This window comes from Camelus bactrianus, chromosome 8 (assembly GCF_048773025.1).
Source record: "Camelus bactrianus isolate YW-2024 breed Bactrian camel chromosome 8, ASM4877302v1, whole genome shotgun sequence".
NCBI classification, from domain to species: Eukaryota; Metazoa; Chordata; class Mammalia; order Artiodactyla; family Camelidae; genus Camelus; species Camelus bactrianus.
In genome coordinates, this window is record NC_133546.1 from 66,101,050 (window position 1) to 66,127,483 (window position 26,434).

The 26,434-nt window shown below is 36.3% G+C and overlaps 1 protein-coding gene across 1 annotated transcript in view; it reads right to left on the minus strand.

The window, feature by feature from the left end:
• The window catches only part of BCKDHB (branched chain keto acid dehydrogenase E1 subunit beta), a 195,733-nt gene that overhangs the window by 52,738 nt on the left and 116,561 nt on the right, over nt 1–26,434 (minus strand). Inside the window, exon 9 of the mRNA XM_010972846.3 lies at nt 4,253–4,339. Within this exon, the coding sequence (XP_010971148.2) occupies nt 4,253–4,339 (87 nt within the window). The remainder of the gene's footprint in view (nt 1–4,252; nt 4,340–26,434) is intronic.

Consider the following 26,434-nt stretch of genomic DNA (forward strand, 5'->3'; position numbering starts at 1 on the left):
TAATGCCTTTTGAATTTTGAATACTGCATTCTAGAATATAAAATATAAATTAACTTGGGGGAATATTAAAACAGATGAGGTTAGCATTTTTTTTTTTTTGCACAGTAAAGTTTTTGGGTTTTTTTTTTTAAAGATGTGGTTACATAAAGCTGAGGAACACAAAGATCACATCAAATGAAGTCACATAATTTTCCGAAACAACAAAATCTTTGCCCAAACTACACAATGAAGTCAATGAATGATCTAAACTCTGTTGTCTCCCCACTTTTCCACAAATCAGGGTGCACAGAGGAATGCATAACTCCCTAAAAGAAGCTCTTCTCCAAGTTTCGGTATGTATCAAAGGAGAGAAGGAAAAAGTTCCCTCATCCCAAAGTGAGAACAGATGGGAATGTAAAATTAGATGGGAAGAGACAGTGAAGCTTTGGATGACCGACCAAGAAATCTTCCCCATAGGGGAGCCAGATAGACCCGACCTCGCTCAGCTAGTTCACCTCCCAGTTAACTTTCGACTTAAACCCAGTAGGGATATAGAGCAGTTCTTAGAGTCAATGGATTGGTTTTGAATTTTGTGAGCATTTATATAAATTTTATGAAGAAACTGCTGATAAATACAAGTTTAAAACGTTATGTTTAATTAGTTCAAATCGTCTCCTAATCACTTTTGTGACTTTAACATTACTTCAAGCTAAGACTGTTGACAGTGAATATTTTTGAAAACAATAAAATAAATGGCTTTATGAAAAAGAGGCAACCAGCATGAAAAAACTTGTGTGCACTGAACTCTTTCTATGATAGCAGAGCCATTTGCTATGAACTGAAAAGTTATGTAAATAAACTATGAGCATATTTTACATTTATTCCTTTCATATTTTATCTAACTAAAAATAATCAATAGTAAAGCCAGCAACATTTCCTATAACTAGCAAAAAAATTCCTTTACTTGGTATTTAATTTTATACAGCATGATATAATTTTTCTATCTAAAAATATCAATTATTAACTTAAAGAAATGCTATAGTCTCTTCATTTCAATTTTTAATGTGGGTAATCATTTAAAATGGGAGGAGAGCAGAAAATAGTGCTCTCAGTTTTGAATGTATTTCAAAACAGTAGTTTTGTGGTTAATAATCATTCTCTTAAAATAGTTTCGAGAGCAATTCTGTAAGATTAGCCATGAGCTTTTAAAGAGCTACCAAATATCTTCCACAAAACAATGCCTGTGGGGCAGATTTTGTGTGTGTGTGTGTGCTCACTTTCACATGAAAGTTACACTCGTTGATACAATGAGAATAACTCAGTATTTTAATCAGTAGTGCTCTAATGTATAGATCATTCTCATTCGTAATTTCAAACTTCTTTTCTAAGACAACAATGAAGAGTTCTCTGTGTACCTTTTCCCTGCCGTCATAGAAAGCTGGCTTTCAGTATCTTAACCCCATACTGCCTGTTCTAACCTTACAAAGTATACACAACAAAAAGAAATATAGAAATATGAATCATTTCAAGTGGTGAAGGCAGCGGCACCTCACACTTAAGTGATTTCAGTTGAAACAGCCCAAGGCACTTGTAATTTGATACAGGCTTCACTTAGAACAGGGAATGAGACCTTCCACAAGAAGATGCTCAAGATAGTCAGTACACTGCATTCAGCTAAATAAGCGCATGAAACAGTTGCTGAAAAGGAGGCTGTATTCCTCAGATTACTTTACATTATATGCAAATATCATTACCAAAAAAGAAAAAAGTCCCTCACGGTGTCTGGCTTTTTTTCCCCCTCCCTTATCAATGCACAAAAGCTTCAACAGACAAATCTTTGGAGATACTATGTTGATTCTATTTTATTAAAATTCATTTTCCACACTTTTCATTTGTGCAAGTAAAATCTGAATGAATCAAAAACCAACTGTGAACATTTTCAAATTCATCCTCATAATAATAAATGCAAATTCTAATTCCCCAAAATATCAAATGAAGATCCCTCTGCATATTTTACATTATCGCCTGAATTCATTTTGTGGTTAGTTGATTGAATGATTGTAACGTGGAAAACAGAAAACCTTTTATAATGAATCCAAAGCTTCTCTCTTCCTTTTGGTAGTATTGGGGTGGATACTTTGAATAAAGAATGTGTGTGCACACACTCAACCTTTACTTAAAACTCCTGTCCCAGTCCCAAATCATTCACTTTCTTTTAAAACTGGGTTAATCACCAGCACTGTGGAGACTAACACTCACTTATAAAAATAATACAGTTGGTTTAGGTCAGGATTTCTCAGACTCTACATACACGGGGATCAGTGGCTGTATTCTTGAGAGTCTGAGCATTGTAACGCATCTTATTTGTTTTGGTATCTTCATAGTATGATAAAGATATGATTCTATTCTGGATAATCTTTTTTACAACTTCGACCACCAATTATTGTCATAATTGGATCTGATTTTGATAAAGTGTTTACGATCTTGTTGGTGTTAGCTTTATATAGTGACTATATTTAACCCAGAAAATGATGTTCCTCAAACTGGAATTTGCAAATGTATTCTTGGAGCCCGAGAGACAATTTTCCTTGAACACAAGTCCACATATTATTCAAGACCAACAGGCACTAGATTAGATAATCTTTCTAATTCCTTTCCAGTCTGAAAAATGTTATATTCTATTGCCGCTTATAATAATTTATGGAATTCAAATTTAGAAAGCACACTTAGAGAAAGAGGACTTTACAGAGGAGTCATAATTTCTGATTCTATATTCTGCTTATTTTCCTTTTACATTTAAATGCAAATGAAATGTTTGAGATAACAATAAGATGACATTCAATGGGCAAAATGAAACAAGGCTGTCAGATAAAGGTTCTATTAGCAACAGCCACTTCCTCTCATTTCAAAAGGTTTAGTGGACTACATAGTAACTAGGAATCAGAAAATCCTAGTTTGTTTTTCTAGTTTGCCTCTGACTTGAAATAGCGTCTGGGTGTTAGAGTGATTCATTCTTGCAAGCCACATTTTTTTTTATTTATAAAGTTAGTACAAGTTAGTACATTATGCTACGTAATAAATAAAATGCACAGTAAATACTCATGACAGGTAATCATGATATATAATGATAAGCAATACGTTTCAAATTTTAGCCTATATAATAGGAAAACAAATCTACAAAACTCAAATATTTGCTTTTCTTAATTTTGTTGGTGACAATAGATATGTAAAAGTAACAAAATAATTTTGTTTTTTATTATAATTGTGAATTATTTTGATCTAGCTTTTAAAATATTTATGTTTAAATTTGATTCACCTAATTTTAAAATATTTATAATGTTGCCAATTCATACTTAAAGATATTTCATTGTTAGAAATCATCGATGTAACTCAGTACTCATATATCATAATTTTATATCAAGTTTTTAAACCATATACTCTTACAGGAATTTTCAACATATATGTATCTTAAAAATAGAATCATTTTACCACCAGTAAAAAGAAGCAAAATGTTTGTGAACCACAGACATACTCTGAATTTAAAATGCATATAATTTTTCATTTAAAATAGTTATTTAATTTTTAATTTACACAATTAGGAAAATTAAAAGTCATTTAAATCATCTTATTCACATCTGTGAAATACATGTGACTGAAAGTTTTAAGTCAAATCTTCCATAAAGAGTTTTGCAAATTTTTTTCCTGATATGCAGCATCATAACAAAATATTTTTAAAAGAAATGGTTTTTAAACCATTTCTAAAGTATTGCCAATAGCATAATATGTGACTGATCCAATTAATAAATTAACTTATTGATTGTGAAATTATTTACTGAATTTAAATTATTGACTTTTGACAGATTCATTTTTTTTTGTAAGGTGAGGGCTGGTAAAATCTAAGATCAATTTTATAAATCAACATATATCACAACGAGCTTTACCAAAAGTTTTATCAAAAAAGAACGATCACATTTAAATTTAAAGTTTTTCTTTTCCTGTTATCCCAGCAAACATAACTGACATGAGTTTATTAAGATTATTTTAAACTTTCTTCTCCCTATAAAGAAATTTTCAACTTTTATTATTTCAAGATTTCTTTTCTAGAAGATGTAATTAGACCATCATCTAAAGGACAGTGAAATTGTAGTCAAATGGCAAATTGTTCATTTCTAAATAGTGCATACTTTTATGTACTGTGATAAGTAATTTCTTTCTTGGAATAGACAGATGCAATTGCACAAACATTCACATCGGTACCAAAACGTTACTCTACCTGAACCGTGGAGCTGATCTCTGAAGCAAAGCCGCCAGTCAAGGGAGCTTCATGACTGACTAGCAGTCGCCCTGTTTTGACCACAGACTGAAAAAGAAAAGGAAAACTTGATGTTGAGGAGAGTACACATTTTCAAATATATGATGATATTTTTGATTAAGTCATAAAAAGAAATTACTTAAATCTAGTAAATAATGAAAAATTAGCAGTTCAATTTTATGCCAACTAAGTTACATCTCCCTTTCAACTAGAGAGTCATTTCATTTTTGCACAATTGAAAAAGTTTTCAGTCATTTATAATCCCAGGGCAAAGGAAAAGTGAGATTTGTAATTCTACATATCATTAAAAATGCATTCCATTATAATAAATTTTTGTGTTATAAACTGAATTATTGTTATCTCACATTTTTGTATCAATGTCATTTTCTTCTTTGTGTTACTTTAAGAATGAAAGTGCCTTTTTGTTCATTTGGGGGTATATTTGCATACAAATAAACAGTCGTAGGAAATACTGTTTTGTGGACAAGAAAAACACAAGAACAGCATGTAAAAGCTGTAGCAAAGGAAAAGCTGAAGCCACACAAAATATTCACGGAAACCGAGCAGGAAGAAATCACCGGGAAAGTCAAAGGGTTACAACTCCCTTCGTTCACGTGCCCTGAGATCGGGGTAACGACCACAACTCTGTTTTAAAGTACAAAATGTCACAGACAAAAAGAATGTCTTCTCAGCACTGGCTCCGTGTGGCTAACTCCACTGTGCACGCCATATTCTATACAATAATAAATCTAAAAGTCTTAGCTATGATATCATAGCAGGATGCCAGGGAAGTAGAAAGTAAAAAAAAAAAAAAAAAAAAAAAAAACTAAAACCCACAGCAAGTTAGTGCTTAAAATATGTTGATCAATTACCCTATTATGAAGAAGAAATGGTCATTTCTCCTCCATATTTCTAATAATTGGCATCACCTTCTTTAAATTCTACAATACTATATTATGAACATGAAATAAAAATCTTCCAAACAAGAAAATTTACAGGCAGACCTCACTTTATCGCCCTTCGCTTTACTGTGTTTTGCGCATATATCGCAGTTTTTACAAACTGAACCGTGCGTTGTCAAATGGTTAGCATTTTTTTTAACAATGAAGTATTTTTTAATTAAGGCATTGCATTTTTTAGACATAACGTTATTACACGCTCAATAGACTACAGTACAGTATAAGCATAGCTTTTATTATGCACCAGGAAGCCAAAAAATTCGTGTGACTCGCTTTTTGGCAATATTCACTTTATTTCGGTGGTCTGTAACCAAACCCATGGTATCTTCAAGGTATGCCTGTATATAAATTAAAAGATTTCCTTCATTCGAGGCAATTAGAGTTTACAATTTCAAAACATGCAGCAGTTTCAGCCAGCAGATGTTAAACTCCAAGATATGGCCAGTAGCCATGACAAAAATAAGTTACTGTATCTACTAAGTAAATAGGGCCTGAGGAACATAAAATTTTATGAGCATCTTAATGAATACCATCCCCACCCCCAATGAAACATTAACCTTGCAATAGGTTGGTATTTGAATTTTATGACTATGATTATTTATGCCACTTGTGAAAGTCACAAATTAAATTTCAGTGTACCGGGTTAGAAATGTAAAGAAACAAAAATATTTCACAATCATAAAAAAAATGTATTCTCAAAGTATTCCCTAAAAAGATGTCCTGACTTTAAGGATGAATGATTTAAAAAGAAAAAAAAAAAAAGATTTGACAAGCAAACCTTTCTTATAGCTCTGAAACCCAGAACTCTGCCAACATTAGAGTATCTAAGAATGACGTAACCAAAATCCATCCCAGCTAGACAGTGCATCCCAGCTACAGGGCTGAAATGAGAAACGTCTATAAAAATGCTGTTGTTACCTTAAAACCCCACACAACAGAACTGGTATTTTTTTACCCGAGTTGAGGCTATCCAAGATCAAATGACAACTTTTAGGATGGCCCCAGAAGGATAATAAGCAACCAGAGCAACAGTCCTGGGCTTCCTCTAGCCTGCAGAGACTAGTGGGGAAACTAAGCACAGATGTACCCAGGACAAAAGCTTCCAACCCTTACAGTTCATGCAACATGATGTATAAGCATGGATGATGCAGGAGACAAACTAAACACACCAGGATACATCGATACAGCAGAGTATTATGCAGCCATGAAAAAGACCGAAGACACGGAACAATGCCCATGTCAAATTAGCTGGTAAAATAAGCAAGTTGAAAAATAGTATCATCTCATTTTTGTGAAAAACAACCAACCACCACAGTAGTGGGGACAACAATAAACAAAGCCATATGTATTGAGCTAATATATGTGAATAGTCTGGAAGAATTCCTTCCAAGCTATCAAAACGTGCTTCTCCTGGAAAATGACGGTGAAGGAATTGTGAGAAAAGAACTTTTTTTTTTTACTTTATGTGCAAACTATTTTTATATTATTGAAAATATCCTCAATAAGTCTGAAATAGATAAAAATAAAGGGAAAGCCCTTGAATTAATGTGGAAGGTAACAGATATATGTTATGTCACAGTCATAATCTCAAAAAACATAATTTTTTTTATGGCATCTTTGGACTCACTTCAGGTACAAGGGAACCCTGAGGTCCCAAACCCCAGCAGCAAGTAGGCACAGTGAAAACACAAGCAATCAGCCTTCCCATGGCAGTCTCTATGTGATCTGCTGCCTGTCAGGACCACGTTCAGCTCATGTCCTGACCTTCAAGTTGTTGAATCCCAGACAAAATGGGAAGTAAGCTATTGGTATCAGAGAAGATGAAGTTTTTCAACACCTCTGCAAGTGTGCTGCATAAACATGCGAGTTCTTGGATCAGGAGTTATGCTGACAGCTCTGGAAGTAATTCCAGAAATTTCTAAAACACCAAGAGCTGGAGGATAGACACAAAATGAAAATACCACCGTGAGTCTGGAAATTGTCATAGCAAACAAACCTGTGAGAAAGAGGATGCAGTGACAAGAGAAGAGACAGAATAATCACAAATGACTGATTGTCACAGGAGTTGCTGTGTTTTAGGCTCTGAGCTGAGCATTTGCCATTGGTTATTTCATTCAATTCTGAAAGCACCTGAGTTTCATTTTTCCTTCTTAAGATCATCTAATACCTGAAAAGTATTAAAATGTATCAAATAAAACCACATCAAAAGTCTGAAACATGCCAAAATACAGACATAACACTGATATTTTCAAAGAATTAGCACATATCATTTAAGATTGAGTCTATAGAGTCCCATGATTTTGTAAGGTAGACTATAAATTCAACTCACTGTGTGCTTTTTATCATTCACAGTTTTAATTTACTAAAATCTCTGACAATGGCTTCTTTTCTGTTTTGGAAATTATCAGCACTCTGTTAATATTATGATTATGAGATCGTCACAAATATACAAAGTGGAAGAAAGTGTTATTTTTTCCATTCTCTGTGATTCAATCAGACAGTCTGATTAAACTACGTATTTGTCAACTTTAACAGGCATTTAATTTTCATGCATTCAATGACAATGATATCCAACTGCAGAGACATTTTCTAGCCAAATTTAGTATTTTGATCTACTTAGATAATAAAAATTAATATAGTGCCTTTCAACAGAGATAGTCATTAACCTTTTCAAAATAAATAACTATAGACAGAAATACTAATAATACTTTAAAATTCATTTTCTTCAGGAAAAAAAAGTGATGTTCCAAGATTCAAGTTTTCTTCGGAGATAAAAATGTATTTCAGCACTTGAAAAAAATTTTAAAGGGTTTAAACAACTTTTCAATATGAAAGCTAAACCCATCCCAGCCAGGAAAGTTCACGTAAGGCTGGATTTTCCAGTATCTGCTTCTTCAACTTCTTGCCACTAAGACCTGCTCCAGGATGCTGGCACCAGTCAGAGCACCAGAGGGAGCACCACTGACTTGGAGCAGCTAATGGCACCAGGGAAGGCTCAGCCAGTTTAAGACCAGGAAGGTGAGTAACGTCTCTGTGTTCCCTACCACAGAACAGAAAGGCTTTGTTCCCTACAAGGGCTCGAGAAATTTGTCAAGAAAACTTAAAAACCAATTCTGAAAGGGTAGGAGTGAAATAGCCTATGGCTGCCAAGTCGATGAGCCCTTGTCTGCCCTGGATTTCTCCTAGTGATTGTCACTACTTCTGTCGTCCCCTCCCTCCAGGGCATCAGCAGCACCCTATCCAAGAGAAGCCATCAAAATCTTAACACTGAACACACAATGACCTTGCCAACGACCCACAGATCATGACACTCCTGTTCCGATGGAAACTTTAAGATACCTTGTTCTGGGTTTGGCCACTCCATGACTTTTCCTCACTGTTCATCTTCTGCCCAGATGTCAGTACCCACTGCCACAACTTCAAGTTATCTATGCGGGATACTAGCCCAGCGTTCAGAAGATGGTAGACACTCAAGAAAAGTTAACTAGAGAAAAATTTCTTAAAGGAATTTACCTATATTAAGCATGTCCTTCTTTAATTTATTGACGCTATTGCTTTCTTAGTAAAATCCATTTTTAAAACAGCGCGAAAGGATACTTCAGCACATCCCAGAACAACGTAAACAGGAAATAACAGATTCCAAATGGAGGCTGCTATAATGCAGCTTTAACAATAAGATATCTGTGGTAACAGCGGAGTTGCTAAGTTAAACTTCGCTAAAATGATTGCACAGATTTTGGCTGCCCAAACATTAGACATATGTTTTAGTGAATGTAGCCTTTAAAGATTTTAACACAATCCAACCAGGAAAACTGTTAAGCCGTCATTCCAGGAGAAAATGATACAGAAAGGCAGACCATTAAGCTTGCATATGCCTGGAAGTTCAACACTGACATTCAGAAAGCAAAAGTGTATTTTTTTATTTCTCACTCAAAACCTACAGCAAGACTTTCTTCCTCCAGAGCAATGCAGTCTGACCAACACCAAGTTCAGCAGCCTATTCTGACGGCTCAAAAGGCAAAGTAAGAAAGTAACACTCTGAATAGGCAACTTAGAGAATTTTTCACATTTTCTACCTGAATATGAAGCCAATGAAAAGCAAAAGAAACATCAAAGCTGGCCTTCACCACTTCCTTTTGAAATCAGATGTGCTTATAAATACATAGGAGCAGAAGGAACAGTAAAGTCGCACACCTTTGCTTTATCCATCAAAAGCACGTTAATAATAATTATAGAATCTAGAAGCATTAAGGATATGCTTTTAATTAGCTTCAAATATCACTGGAAGTAAATTAAAATTTTTGAAATGTTTTCTTGTTTAGTAGCCAAACACATTTGACACGTTAGCCAGGAAAACCTCACAATTAATCACAGGCTAACAAATGCATTAATATCTGCCTGGTAACTATTATTAATCAGCACAATTTGCGCACACAATCGGACCACTGGCTCATGTTCCACTGGAGAAACACCAAGGCCAGAAAACAAAGAAGAGTTGTGAATTCCAGAGAAAGTTCGGAAAAGTCCATTTTGGCAAAGACGTCAGTGATGGTGTTACAAAGTTTGGTATCGTAGGAAATTGGTATAAACTGAGAAAAACTAAATCCGCAGAGCTTCATCGCCCACGTGGAAAAAGTAGGTAAGGGAGCAAGTAGAGCATAAAGAGAACTGAATAAAGTCAACAGAAGAAGAATGAGCACATCAGGCTGACAAAGGCAGGGGGCGTTAGGGAAAATCTCAGACATCCTCACTGGTTCACTCTTGACTGAATTATTTGGATAATCAGAGCCGACATGCTGAAGAGCCTAGGAAAACCCGCTTTGACAAAGATTAAATGTGGACATCTTTCTGAAAGCTACTTCAAAGCGTGTCAGATAACCGTGTTAATCAACCTTTCCTTTCCAGCTCGCTTCCTCGTAGTCCCTCCGGGCTCCAGTTATGTCTGGCTCCTCGCTTCTCAGAGACCGTGATCCACGCTTTCTTGCCTCCATCTTCCTTCCCTGAATTCTGGAGGCAAGATGTCTCAGCCTCTCTCAAGACCGATCTCACGCAACCCCTCCCTCCCTGGTCCCCCCAACTAGTGAGGCTTTCCCTTCTTTTAAACCTGACGTTACTCTCTTCCTTCCTTTTCTTATCAGAGACATTGGCAATCATTTCCACTGAGGTCCTGACAATGCAAGGATATTCTGAGACCTAAAACCCGGGTTCAGGGGCAAGCATCACGCACTAGGTCGAGGCAGCACTCACTGCGGACGTGTAGCTACCTCTCAGGAACTAGCAGTTTACCTTGTAGGAAGGAGAGCCCTGTGTCCCTCTGTCTTATCAGCCTCTCCAATCACACTCCAAATCACAAGCCCAAAGCGGGGGACTCTGCTGTTTGGAGTTGTGTCTACCACAGAACATAGCACATGACAAATAAGCATTAAATTGAGTACATTCTGCTCATTTTATTACTTGGGGACAGATGCATATATTATTCAAATAAAAACAGTTTGAAAAAGTACCTGAGCATCTTTTTGTTTCTTTGTTTTGGGGAGCATTCTTTTCTATGGAGGATGTGTGTGTGTATCTCTGTACCATCTCCTCCAGCCGACTCCAAATCATTCAAGAGCACAAAATTCAGAAAGTATGAAGTATTCTATACCTAACCACAATACCTAAGATATAGTTGTAAATTTGTGGATGCTCAATAAATGTACTTAATATTGATTTTATTGAAAAGCATATAGATGTAGTGGTTTAAATAAAGCACTAACAAGTTTCTGATTTTCTGATGCTTGGATGCTATTAGGAGAGACTAATGCTATAAAAGGCGTTGAAAGGAAAGTTCTAAAAACTAAGCTGTAATCATCATTCTCGTTCTGACAGAGGCCACCCTGGGCCAAGTCTTCCTATCTATTTTTCCCACGCTAGACTGGTTTTGGTATAAGGGTGAGCAGTACTAAACGTGTTTCTGTCATGTACATCTTTTGTAAATGCATGGCTGGAACAAACACACAGAACATTTCCTTTCCTTGGTACTGAACATAAATTTCCTTTGCTAGTGACAAGAACTCTAGTCACCATGATGATAAAGGTACTGGACTGGTAGACATTAATTAGATATATAGTAAAACATGAGTAAGTATGTAAATAAAGGTCTTAAAAGTTCATTTTTTCATTTTCCCCATTAGCTTAAACATCATGCAAAGCATAAGCACCTACAGGTGTCAACATAATTTCTGTGTGTGCCAAAGCAAATTCACAAAGACTGAGGTGGCCATTTATGAAGTTTTTTTCTAATCTTCATTTTTGTCACCACCCTATCATTTTTCAGCAGGATTTAAAGTATTTCCATAAACTTAAACCCAATCTTCAATGCTTATCCATTTCTTTTTATGAAAAGGAGAAATTATAACATGTCATTCAGATATTAATATTGTTGACTTCGACATTGTAGAATTTTGGAAAACTGTTAACAAGGATCAAAACGCCAAGCTGTACTTTTGAAACACAATCAAGGTGTTGTAGCTCTTAATGTCTTCTATTTTTAGAGCCATCCTGACCTCTTCCAGGATTCTTCTTTGAAGTCTGCAACAGCAGGCAACATTCAGAAGTATCACGTAACTAAAACTTTACTGTTAAGAATGCTTATATTCTTGTAATAAATGAAAACATGGTAGTACTAGTAGTATGCACACTACTTGGCAGATCTAGAACCTGACCCAGCGGTAAAGACCATTGGCTGGGCCACTTCACTACACTTATTATTCATTAATTTAGGCACTTTACCTTCACTCAAGTAATATTATTTTGTTACCATGACAGTATATACATATTGCGTGTTGGGGGTAGGGGTTGATAATTCACCGATGACTCACATACATAGATTAACATCTAGGTTATGATGATGGGCTGAATGAAAATTCCAAACACATAATATCGTCAAAGGTCATCCATGTTATAACATGTATTAAAATTTCCATCCTTTAGGCTGAACACTACCCTCATTGTATTTATAAACCACATTTTGTGTATCCATTCAGCTCTCTGAGTCTTGGATTCCTTTGTCTTTTGGCTGTTGTGAACAACGCTGCTATGAACATGGGTGCACAAAGATCTATTTGAGTCTCTCAATTTCTTTTAGGTATATACACCCAGACATGGAATTGCTGATCATTTGGCAATACCATGCTTAATCTCTTGAGGAATGGCCATACTGGTTTCCATAGCAGTTGTACCTTCTCATATTCCTGCCACCAATACACAGGGGCTCAAATTCTTATACATCCTCACCAACACTTGTTATTCTCTGGGGCTTTTTGATAGTAGCCATCCTAATGGATGTCGGGTATTATCTCACTGTGGGTTTGATCTTCATTACCCTAATGATTAGTGATGTTTAATCACTAATCACTTTTTAATTCTTTTTCTTTTTGATTTTTTAATCAGGCTTTTTGATTTTTATTGTTGATACAGATAGTGTTTTTAAAGTGCTCAAGGCAGGCATCAGATTTCTTAAATTGATCCCTCTGGGGGGCTGGAAATAACATTTTTTCAGTGTATGATATACCACATGAAAAAAATATATAATCAAACTCAATTGTTCACCATGTCTTCTTTTCTGAAAAAGCTTTACATTTGGTTCCCCCACTATCCTCCATTTTGAAACAAACACAAGGATGTTTTTTTCCCTAAGATTACTAATGTCACACAGATAGATCCTTTGCCTAACTGGTTATCTAAGACAGCATTCCTCTTTTTAAAAATCTTCAACGGTAAGTCAGCCACTAAGAATCACAAAGATAACCTGTAAATAGTTAATGGTACCCGTAATCTGAAGAACAGTGGAGTCTAGTTACATACTACAGAAACTCTGAGCCTCATCTCTTTGCTCATACTCTGCCAGTAATTCAAATATAGAATAATACCAACTAAGACAGTTTGAAACATTGGTATAAACCAGAAGATCACTGTCATCATCTCATTTGAGTATTACATGCAATTTCCCAATTAACTTTCAATGCTGTATAAATTCCAAGGGTCACTGGTTCATGTCAGAAAAATTTATTGAGCCACTCACATATGCCAATACTGGGGAAACACAGATGAGTTAACCCAGGTCCCTGAAGGGCTATAATAGGGCTTGCCACAATGAACTAGGGCAAAGCATATTCAAGAAAGAAAAATTAATTTAAAGACTGTTAAGGTAGAATATCAAAATTAAAAATCAAGTTATATTTGGTAAAAAGGAATTTTTTTTCAAATTTTAAATTTCAACCCCTAAGGTCTTTTTAAAAATAACATGGGAAAAAAAATGAATTTTTCTCCTTAAACAAACAATTACTAATATTCTTTTCTTTTTCATTCCTAAGTCTCCATTTGGCAAATTTTTCTCAAGTGTTGACAACAGAGGGAAATACTACGTCTGGCCATCATAAGAGTCTTACGGGTAGAAACTGACATCATCGCCTATGCTCCCAGCATACCGTGAACAAAACAGTGACCCTGACCAAAACCAAGACTGTCAGCCAGTACATTTTACACTGCTGTTTTAAGCATGTGTCGAGGGTACAATTTTCCCTGAAGCCAGCTGGTTGTCGACCAAGGTAATACTTCTCTAAGGAATGATCAAAAGTATAAACACTGCTACACTTCTGCATCACCATGGATAAATGCTTTTATTTTCTAGAACCTGGCTCAATTCTGTTGGAGTAAATGGATTTTTAGTTCATTACGAAACAAAATTCATGTGTAGTTCATAATACATGGGCAAAGCTTAAAATCTTTTGGGTCTTTTTTTAGTGACTCAAAAAAGTGGTATGGTAAAATTCATAGGATGCATCAGCAAAAGTTACACATATATTTTTGAGCATATATAACTAAGATGGTGCAGAGGGAAATAAAGTACATAAATGTCATACTTTCATTAAAACCAAGATGACGGGAAGAAATTGTTTATTTGACAGGTGGATTCAGGAAAAGAATTCCTTTAGTAGAAATAGTAATATTTGTCTACAAAACATTCACTGGTTTTTTGACAGAGTAGGTGGGGGGTGGAGAGGCACAGAAATCTCAATGTCAAGAATTACAGTGTCAAACTTCATTTGTTAGTGGAATATTAATGAGAAGTTAAGATGCAGTAATAATAGTTGTTCAGAGATACAATTCAATATTTAAAAATTAATTTATAGCTAGACTTAAGCCCTAGTTCTTTTTAGGGAAAAAAAACTCTGAAATTTTCTTTCCTTGTAAACTGTAAAACTATTAATAATTCACTCTAGTTTGATTTACTATTCTCTATTCTGCAAGTTTTTTATTGATAAGAACTAAGAAAATAAAGTAAGCTGTGCATGGCCATTATACCACACACACACACACACAAAAATGAGACATATCTATAATAACTTAGGCTGTAAATGATAAAGGCAATTTTTTGAAGAGTTATCGAAGAAGATTTGGTACTTGTTGACTTAACTTTATTTTAAGCTGGTCATTTTGCTATATCCGCCAACATCGCTAATCATCAGGGAAATGCAAATCAAAACCACAGTGAGCTATCACCTCACACCTGTCAGAATGACTGTTATCAAAAAGACAAGAAATAACAAGTGTTAGCAAGGATGTGGAGGAAAGGGAACCTCTCTTGCACTGTTGGTGGGAATGTAAATTGGTACAGCCACTACGGAAAACAGTATGGAGGTTCCTCAAAAAATTCAAAATGGAAATACCATATGATCCAGTAATTTCACTTCTGGATATTTTTCTAAAGAAAACAAAAATATTAATTCAAAAAGAAATATGCAACCCTATGTCTGTTGCAGCATTAATTACAATAGCCAAGATATAGAAGCAACTCAAGTGTTCATCAACAGATAAATGGATAAAGAAGATGTGATATATATACATATATAAATATATATAGTATGTATGTGTGTATGCATATGTGTGTATGTATACATGTATACACACACACAATGAAATATTACCCAGCCATAAAAAAGAATGAGATCTTGCCACTTGTGACAACACGGATGCACCTAGAGGTTTTACGCTAAGTGAAATACAAAGACCATACAATTTCACTCATATGTGGAATCTAAAAAAAAAAACCAAATGAACAAACATAACAACAGAAATACTCATATATAGAGAAAAAACAGGTGGCTGCCAGAGAAGAGTGAGAAGGGGACAGAAGTGGAGAAATAGGTGAGGGAGACTGAGAGGTACAAACTTCCAGTTACAAAATAAGTGAGTCATGAGGATGAAATGCACAGCATGGGGAATACAGTCAATAATACTGCAATAACTTTGTATGGTGACAGATGGTCACCAGATTTATCATGGTGGTCATTTTACAATGTAAAGAAATATCAAATCACTATGTTGTGCACCTGGAACTAATATAGTGTTGTAGGTCAATTGTACTTCAATAAAAATAAACAAATAGATGAACAAAATTTAAAATAAATCTTTAAAAAATTGGAAACAACTCAAATGTCCATCAACAGGTGAATAAATAAGCAAATCATGGTCTATCTGTATAATGGAATACTATTCAGCAGTAACAAGGAATGAAGTGTTGATACATGCAATAAAATGGATGAATATCTAAATAATTATACTGAGTTTAAGAAACCAGACCCCCCCCAAAAAAGAGTACATGCTGCATGATTCCATTTACACAAAATTCTAGAAATGCAAACTAAGCTATAGTGACAGAAACAGGTTGCCTGGAGATCAGGGAGTGAAAGGGTGGGATGAGGGCCATGCTCACTGTCCCAAATGCGGTGATGGTTTCACGGCTGCCTACGTGTTAAAATTTATCAGATTGCACACTCTTAACACATGCTGTTTATCGTATGCTGATTATCCTTCAGTACAGCTGTGAGAAAAAAAGAAAACCAAAATATGAAATGAAATGAAATTTTAAAATAATATAAATAATAAAATCTTATGTATCATATGTATGTATTGGGTCAAAAAAGGTCAAAAAAATTTAAGAAACACTGTTTTAGAACCAGGGCTTCACACTAAAGACTCAAATAGCACATTTGGCTTCATAGTTAATTCCTTTTAAAAGAGAAAAGCACTTTAGAAATATTTTATTTAAAAGCTTTCTACAGCTACCCTTGCGCGCTGCCTAAAACCAAGAGCTTCAGTAATTTTGTGTCATCTGCCAAACTTCTTCCGGCCCTTAGTTGGGGGGCCCCTAGTTCAAAGCAGCAGAGGAGCAGGTGGAGGGCTGGCAGCATAGGGGGCGCTCTTCCCTGTAAGCTGAGCTCCTGTCTCCAACCATCAGGGCTGGAAATTGGAGAAAGGACGTCTCCCCACGAACAGACAGCAAAATCAAAGTGAACACCCACACTCTGCTCCCTGGCAAAGGAGTCTCGACAAGATGATATCATTCTATTGAAAGATGAGTAAAGGAAGCAAAACATAGAGGAAATCATAGACCCTACAGAAAAAAAAATTGCTGAAAATTACCCTAATCATTCAAAGGAAAAGCATGCCTCTGAAAATGAGTTACTGGGGATCCAGAATAAAGTGCTTTCAAGAGAATACAAGCTCTAACCTCGGAGAGACCAGAATAAAAATCCTGTGCAGACCGAAAGGCTGGGTGAAAAAGGATACAGATGAAACCCGAACGTCTCACGTGGGAACTGAAATCACACTAGTAAAACTAAGACCTACAGTGGTGGTAGATCTGGGTACCTAGGTAGCTTCCCCTGCTGCCCTCTGCTAACCTGGTACAATGCTCTCCATTCAGCGGACTTCAAAACTGTACACGGAATGAATGAATATGGATATGCTGGTCCCCAAGGCAAGTATCAGAAAAATACAGAGTCAAGAGCCAAGCAGACAGGATGTCAAGGTGAGTAAGAAGGGGTGTCTATCTCTCCCTTACTGGCCGCAACACAGCAGCAGGGACTTCCCCGGGTTCCTTCTATCCCCTCAGGTACCTGAGGACCATGGCCAAAGAAGCCAACACAGCCCTTCCTCCTCTCCTCCCTCCTCTGCCCTCTTCCCAACCCCCCAGCCCCAGGGCCTGCTACTGCCCAAACTCAGGTTGGAGCCAAGAGTAAGCAAGGAGTGGGAGGACGGAAGGGAGGATCCTCTTCCCAGGCTGACAGCAACTTAGAGGATAAAGCACAAAAATGAGAGACTGCCTATAAGCAGCTTTCCTTTGGCAAAGGATGCAAAACAAATGTCTCAGCATCCGGGGAAGTGATGCAAATAACGGAGTCAAAAACAAACGGTGGGTCATGTGGACAACCAGAAAACACCGTCTCTGACTTAGGTGGTCAAACTCCTTTTTTTTTTTTTTTTAAAACAAAAATACTGTGAAAGCCAAGCAAAATATGTCTCCAAACCAGATTTCACCCAAGGGTTTGCAACCTCTCTTTTATGGAAACATCCTTCTGGGGAACGACACTTCTTTTCAAATGTCAAGATGCTATGTTATCTGTACCCACAAAATTATACACTGAATGAGGCAGCCTTCCATTCTGGCCTTCCCAAACACTTTGCGAACACTGACCCATGAAACACCCATTTTGTGGAACGTGACACTTAGCAGGGCAGATCCAGCATTTCAGACGAAAGACACTTGAGTCATTTCTTCATCACGTGATTAGAAAACCCAGAAAAACAGTCAGCTATCCAAGAGGATGTGTAAGCTTAAGCTTTCAGTAGTCCTGCTGTACATCCCAAAATGACATCATAAGTGGACAACTAAGGCATTTGAAATGTTAAACGCGCAGGAAAAAAGTACCCAGAAGCTCTGGAGCTCTTACCCACAACGCACTAGGGAGCCCCGCACTCTTCCTGAAGCATTTATAGCACCCTTCCAGGCCTTACCAGGACACCTCCCATGTGTTTATGCGCTAGTGAAAGAGGAAAATCAGTGTGCCAACTAATTTTAGTCCTTCAGAGGAGAAATGCTGCACCGGGAATATCTGCCACAGATGAAATGCATTTTTGTTGATTAAGAGAAGTATTAATAATTCTACGAATAATATAATGTTCTAGAAAATTCTCTTACATAAAAGGAATTCTTTTTTATCACCCCCACCCACTCCCAGTTTTTGAAAATGTAAATTGCTAACCTTGGCCATCAGTTTTGGGAGCTGGGCCAGGCCAACAGCAGTGAGAGGGATGCCCAGAGCTGGTGTGTCTGTCTTAGCCACAGGGAGGAAGTACAGATGCCAGGGCCAATGTGTTAAAGTTGAGGGAGAAAACGAAGGCACCACCATTAAAATAATCAGGTTTATGTTGGGACCCACACAGAAACAGGACTTGAAAATCCAAAGATCAAAATGATGAGGATAAGACTCAGTTCTCTTCACAGAGCCATGATCTGGTCTTAGGATCACTATTTTTTATCACTTCACCGTCCCCGCGGCCATCCTCCTGGAGATTACGAACCCTCTACCTGGCACATCTTAACTAGCCACAAAACCATCGCTCAGATTGCATTTCGGCCTTTACTAATCATAAATTCACTTCTTAGGTACATAAATTAATGTTTTTGAGTCTGTTATACACAACTCCTCTAGTTCTGATGGTGATGAATGTTATGATTATTTCCAAAAAGTTAAGGGAAACATACTATGGTTTTGTTATTCTCGTGACTATCCACAGTCCTGAAGAACTTAAAAGAAATCACTTACAAATTTCTGTCCTAAAGAAAAAAAATCATTTCTCACATCTATGCCAGAAAAAAATGTATGACCTACAAAATATGTGTGCCTATGTTTATATATGCATACTTTTTTTCACACTTTTTTATCTACACGATTTGAAGTGCATGTATTTTAAACCTCAGCCTTTAATGAAACCAGGAAACCTCTAGGAAGGTGGAATGTTAACGTAACCTTCTGCTCCCTGGTCCCACAGCTTCCTGATGGCGGAGAGTATCACCTTACACCAAGACAGCCAAACATAATTCTGAAATCGGAACATAGCTGGCTCTGCATGACTGACACTGAAATCATAATATTGTAGCTGGCCTGGAGCAGTGGGTTATTCTGCTCACTGAGCAAGGCCGTGGGGTGGGAGGGGTGGAGGGGAAAGACATTCGAGACATAAATCTGCAAATTCTCAATAAGCTGCAGTTATTAAGAGCCAGTATCCAATCTGAAAAAAAAAAGTCAAAGGCTAATCCTTCAAATAAAATTAAGCAGTGAGATCAGTAATATTAATAAACATAGGGGACTATATTCAATATCGTCTAGTAACCTATAATGAAAAACAGTATGAAAACAAATATATGTATGTATGGCTGAAATATTACGCTGTACACCAGAAATGGACACATTGTAACTGAGTAAACATCAATAAAAGAAAAAAATCATTATGCCTCACCAACTTTGAACCTCATTTGAATTTTAAGCGATTTCTAAGGTGAGCTTTGGGCTTTAATGGATTCCAAGCCCCTCACTGAGTACAGAGGGTGTAACTGCAGGAACTATCCAGTTTCAGCAAAGAACAACAGTGGTGGACCTGATGGGGCCCTGGAGGGCAGGAATCATCAGAGAGGGGAGAGTTTGCTTTCCTAGGGCCCATCCTCCAAGCCACCACTTTGCCACCTGCCCTCACAGAGGCCCTGGTCCAGTGTTTCTCTACTTGAATAATGTTCTGCTAAAACACCCCTCTGAAAGATTTCTCAAGACTAATTTACAAATTTAAATTATTCTGATGAAACTTAAATGTGCACAAAATAAAAATATAAATTGCTTATGCCTATAGCTCTCATACAACCATCAATCAAAGAAATTTCAAAAAAAAAGCACAAAAAGCAAAAGCAATAAAATTTATATCAATAATATTAATTTAAGAATTTCTGATTTCACACAGCTATAGGCTAATAATGAAAAGATGAAAGATGTTTACAAGGTTGAACTTTTTAAGTAAAGATAAAGTTCGTTGAAGATTTTTCCTGGTATCCTTCTAAACAAAGAAAGAGATGTCTTAACCCTTGCCATGTCCTCTGTAAGCAGAGTTCTACCGGTTTTCTCCGAGTTAGATTACACTGGTGCGAAAGTCCCTTCAAAACACAGAAGCCCCTGAAAGCATGATCCTTAGCTCAGTTTGGTGACCTTTTCTCCTTATGCACCTAGGCTACGAAAAGCTGACCAGAAGCTGCTGAAAACAGAACCCATCACTGATCTTTGAACACTTCTGAACTTTAAGGCAGAAGCAGTACAACCTCATCAGTCACTGTGCTTTGTTTTGTTTCAGTCAAACGAGGAAAAGGACAAGGTCTGTGAACAAATTAATGTAGAAGACAGATCATTCATAGAGCCAAAACATTAAGTGGAAAATTTGGGATACATAATAGGGAATATTTAAAGGGAGAATTCAAACTCTTAAAATATGTATTACTGTTATACATAATTAATTCCCCGATTTATAGGTTTTAGCTCACAAATACAGAAATAATCATATGGGTTTCCCCACACAGGGTATTTATGCTATTAAATTACATATATATACACATATATACACATATATAGATAGCATCATACGAATAATGAGTATGTAGATGTAAGTATATATTTTGGGGGCAGGTATGCAGATGTGGATGGACAGAGAGAGTGACATTAAAGACAAGAGAAACCAGGATTTTAAGTCAAAAGGAGTCAGTCAGCCCAATGTAAGAACATAAGCCCCATGACAGGACAGACTTTGTTTTCTCATTGCTTTGCCCTGGTGCCTCAGTACACAGAAGCTGCTCAGTAAACTCATTTGTTGATGGGCTAAACATTACGAGTTTTTTCTTTTTAAAAGTAGTCTCAAAAATAATGTTAAAGAAACTATAACTCTACCCCTCCTACACTGTTGGTAGGAATGCAAATTGGTGCAGCCACTCTGGAAAACAGTTTGGAGATTCCTTAAAAAACTAAAAGTAGAGCTACCATATGATCCAGTAATTCCACTCCTGGGCATATATCTAAAAAAGATAAAAAAAAACTCTAATTTGAAAAGATACATGGACCCCAAAGTTCACAGTAGCACTATTTACAAAAGCCAAGACATAAAAGCAACCCAAGTGTCCATCAACAGATGTTTTAAGAAGATGGGGGGGGGGGTGTTTGTGTGTGTGTATACCTGATTTATATGTTTTAATTTAATTTATAGGGGTACATACACACAATGGAATATTACTTAGCCATAAAAAAGAATTAATTCATTTAGCTGACACATCCATCACCTCACATAGCTACAACTGTGTGTGTGTGTATGTGAGCGCTGAGAACTTTGAAGATCTACTCTCTTAGCAATTTTCAGTTATACAATACAGTATTGTTAACTGTAGTCACCATGCTGTATGTTAATTACATCCCCAGACTGTATTCATCTTTTAACTAGAAGTTTGCATCCTTTGACCACTTTCACCTATTTCCCCCAACCCCTACGTCCGTCCCTCTGCCCTGGCAACCATCAGTCTGTTGTTTCTGAGCTTTGTTTTGTTTGTTTGATTCCACACACAAGTGAGATCATACAGTATTTGTCTTTCTCTTTATGAAATTTTTTCTTAACAAGGTAGGTATTCACATTGGTAAGCAACTATAGAAACTACAAAACTGCATCAGGAAACCACTAGATTTTAGAGTAAAACCATCCACCACCAGTCCACAAATTTTAAAACATCCCCTCCTATTCCCCAATAGTTGTCTAATTAGAAGTCTGTTGTTAACCATATTGTTATCACAAAAAAATGTATTATGAGACAATTACATTTATCATGGCTAAATACTATTAGCAGTTATATCCCTTGCCTGAAAAGCTAAGCCATCAGAAGATGTCAACGACAGTGTATTTAATTTATAAAGTATGGCTGAAGCCTAAAATAAGAAGCTTGCTGATTTCACCAGCATGGAGGAAAGTGCTTTCAGTTGAACACAGGGAGAACTACCATGAAACTATTCTCTTTCCAAATGAAAATGAAACTGTAAGAAGCTTTACAAAAATTGGTGATTTTGTGAATATAAATCAAAGTTTCCTTAGATAATCAAACAACTTTATATATATACCTTACATGCATACATACAAGTATATATACATATATATGCATGCATATATGCACATATGCACATACACAGATTATATGAATATATATAAATGTGACATTAGAAGAAGTTAAATAATATGAGTCATTTTTGCCAACTCTGAATTTTATTGACTTTAGTTTATTATTTGTTGCCAACCTGATGACCCACAGGGAAACCGAATTCAAAGAAAAGCATATTATAAAATTTTCAGCCTTTGGGGGTGTGAGTTTTTAGCATTTCTATAGAAAACAGAAAATATATATTGGTCTCTGCTTCCAGTTCCTGGCACAGAGCTCCTGAAACCCTTGTAATTTCTTGGGAGATAGGAGCGTCTTTTGTTCTAATGAGGCAAATCTGAGTGGGTTCCTATTTCACTACTGGAAGGGGGACTGGTCACCTGAAAGACCAAGACATGATTAAAAGCCTGGAATTTTCAGCCCTGGCTGCCCACTCTCTTGAGAAGGGAGAAGGACTGAAAGGGGAGTTCATGATCAATCATGCCTACTTGGTGAAGCCTTCATTAAAAACCCAACAGTATGGGGTACAGAGCGCTTCCAGAAGGGTGAACACATCCACATACCAGGATGGTGACACACTCCAACTCCATGGGAACGAAGCTACTGAGTTCAGGATACCCGAGACCTCACCCTATATATGTCTTCATCCGGCTGTTCATCTGTATCCTTCATCACATCCTTTAATAACCTGGTAAACATAAGTGCTTCTGAGTTATGTGAGCTGCTGTAGCAAATTAAGCAAACCCAAGGAAGGAGTCAGGGGAACCTCCTATTTATAGCCAAGTCAGACAAAAGCTGTGGGTTACCTGGAGATGTACTTCTTGCAACTGGCATCTGAAGTGGGCTGAGACCAGTCTTGTTGGACTGAGCCCTGAACCTATGGGAACTGACACTATCTCCAGGTAGATGATGTCAGAATTGAGTTAAATTTTAGGACACCCAGCTGGTGTCAAAGAATTGCTTGGTAGAAGGAAATAACCCCACGCATCTGATGACTGGAAGTGTCAGAAGTGTTATGGGTGTGGTAGTAGTGAGAAAGTAAAGGAGGCACACAAGGGAAGGCAAGACCAAGGCTTCTCCAATATGGGGGAAATGAACAAAGGCACATAGCATCATGGTGCCAGTCACTTCCCTGACCGCAGAGTCATGCTGCCAAAACCCGGAAGTTAAAGTTCTGCATTTGGCTTATTGTCTTACCATCTGTAAATAATTTTAGTGACTAGGATAATATATTCATTTTTTTATATCCTTTTACATTTTTTCTAATAAGAATAGGATACATTATAACCAGTACATGAGGTATATCCTTTCTGCTTGGGAGGCTAAGACATATTCCATAAGAAATTACACAATTCAATTTGGAAAACTAAATTTTCCTTGTTCTCTATAATCATGTGGAGCCAAACCTATGCCACACATCACTTTATGTTGTAAGACAATGGTAAAATCCTGGCTGTATGATCCTATAACATGGAAACCTGACAGTTTTCTCCATATTGAGTTTCTCCTCATTGCATATTGTATAGTAACATCAGGTTCCTTAATGACAAACTGTCTGCAATGATCTGAATTTCCATCCTTCGATTTTTTATAAATCAAAATCTGAGAAATTCATACCAAAAAAGTTTTTAAATACAGAAGAATAGAGGCCACTATGAAGGGAGAGAAAGGAAGGAGATACAAAAAACCCTTACATGGAAGATACATCTTTGGAAAACTGGAGAGGGATGACTATTTTTAATAGATCGTGAAAAAATGTGATGATGACTATGTTATATTTCTCACAAAGAATTATGGTGCTTTATCTCTTTTCCATACTGTAGTTTATGGAAGGGCAATGTCCAATCAGCAAAAATCAATATGGTACAAAATCAATACAAGTAACAGATGGGCTCTGCCTTCTAGGAGCTGAGAATCTAGAGTTTGTTGAATATTTAACTGAAGTATAGTTAGTTTACAATGCATCAATTTCTGGGGTACATCATAATAGTTCAGTCATACATATATTCATTTTCTATTTTTTAAAGTATATAAAAATACATAACCTGTAGTGTTAATATAATCAGACTCATTTTTAAACAAAATACCCAAAGAAGACTGTTATTCTAACCATAAAGTGTTTGCTGAACACATTTTTTGAAACTTTCCAAATGATCTTTAAAATTAGTTCATGAACCATTAAAAAGATCACTAATGTGACTTTACAATCATACTTCATAAAATGCAGAATTTGGAGAGAAAAACAAATTCTCAAAAAGAATCCAATTCAAAAAACATGACATGTGAGGAAAAACCAAGAGGTGCACTAAAAGAGATGGGGCTAGGGTTAGGATGAAACAGTAAGAGACATAAAGGATTAATAATACATTAGGATACTGAGAAATCAGAGGAGAAATATTTACCTTCTTAGATTTTATTTAAGAAAGGGAAAAGGCAGTTCCACGGCCCAACCTGAAGATACTGTATACCCAGTGAACATGCTTGAATCAAACACAAACACTATCATTGACACAACATCCTAGATAGTTATTTTGTAATAAAGTCATGACCATGATTATTCCAGCAAAGAAATGATTACTTAGGTAATGCTGCCTAAAGACAATGTAATTCAAGTTCTGAAGACTATTTTAAAACCTATGTATTTTGTAATAATAATAATAATAATAATAATAATAATAATAATAATAATAATAATAATAATAATAATAATATTACAAATTTTAGAAACCTTGACAAGCATTATCAATTTATAAAAGCTGAAATTACCCTGTATCTTCCCTTTTAGACTTAAAAACAAGTTATGGTTGAAAATCTTCTTTCACCACAGTTTAGTATGAAAACTACATAATATTAAGAAAACAGTATACATATAGCCATAAATTAGTGGCCAAAGATTACCTGTGATTAATAATACATCAAAGAGAAATATGACTTCCATGCATGATAAAGTGACATGGCACAACATGACATGTTACTATTTTCCCTGTCTACCATCCATGGCCTCTTTCCTTCTAGGTGATGTTTATTTTGGAAGTTTATACCCCTCCACAAAGTGACATATTGGAGGTGCTATCAACCAAAGCACCCAACATTCTCTTGACCAAGGAATGGACACACAGCCCCAAAGTAAGGTTAATAAAACTGTCTCCTGAATGCTGACATATGAATAAACAGCATGTTTGCATAAGGATCAAAAATTCACTGACCCCAATGGTGACAACTGAAAAGATCATCCACTACTTCCCTCAGTCTTCCTTCATCTCTAGATCTGCTCAATCTTCGGTTCTTTTAAGACACCTCCCACCAGCAGTTTTTAAGTCTCAGTTCACGTAAACATTTAACATCTTAATAGTGCCCCGAGTTAGAGGGATACACTGCTCTCAGGCTAGAAGTAATGGCCCCAGGACCCACTCAGCTGACCTTAGACTGAAGGGTCAGTGTCTATTCCCACCTATATTCCATCCTAAGCAAATCAGTGTGCCTTGGCACAGCTCCCAGAGGCTTGCTTTTACAGAGTGGACTCAAACTACAAACCACAAGATATCATTCCAACTACAACTACAAGATATCTTTCCAAATAGACTACTCCTTGGCTTAATAAGCCTGTGTAGGTTTTTGTTGCTTGCAATTAAAGTACTTGGAGATGGCAATGATGACGATCATGATGTGGGTAAGAGGAAAGGGTGGGGAAAGAGACGGAAGAAGAGGAAAGTCTATGGCTTAAGGGACTACAAACAAGTGTGTTTAAATGGCTTTACTTTAAATTGTGTGACAATAGGTGTTAGTTGTTCAATTACATTTTTAATGCCTCATAATTTACGTGGTACTTTTGATATCTGTTACTCTTTTAGTATCTCTTAGATTTATATATAATCACTCTTTATAGAACTTTCAATGTTAAGAACTTAGATTCAGATTGTTTTAAATATTAGACATTATATTTTCACGGATAAGTAACCATCTAAGATGGTGGCCATATATTGCTCCAGTTTTATACAAAGTACATAGCTTTATTGGTTTCAGTTCATTTGATGGTTTTAAAAAACAATTTAGCTAGAGAGAGAGTGAAGAAAAGGGAACCCTCCTACACTGTTGGTGGGAAAGTAGTCTAGTGTAGCCATTATGGAGATT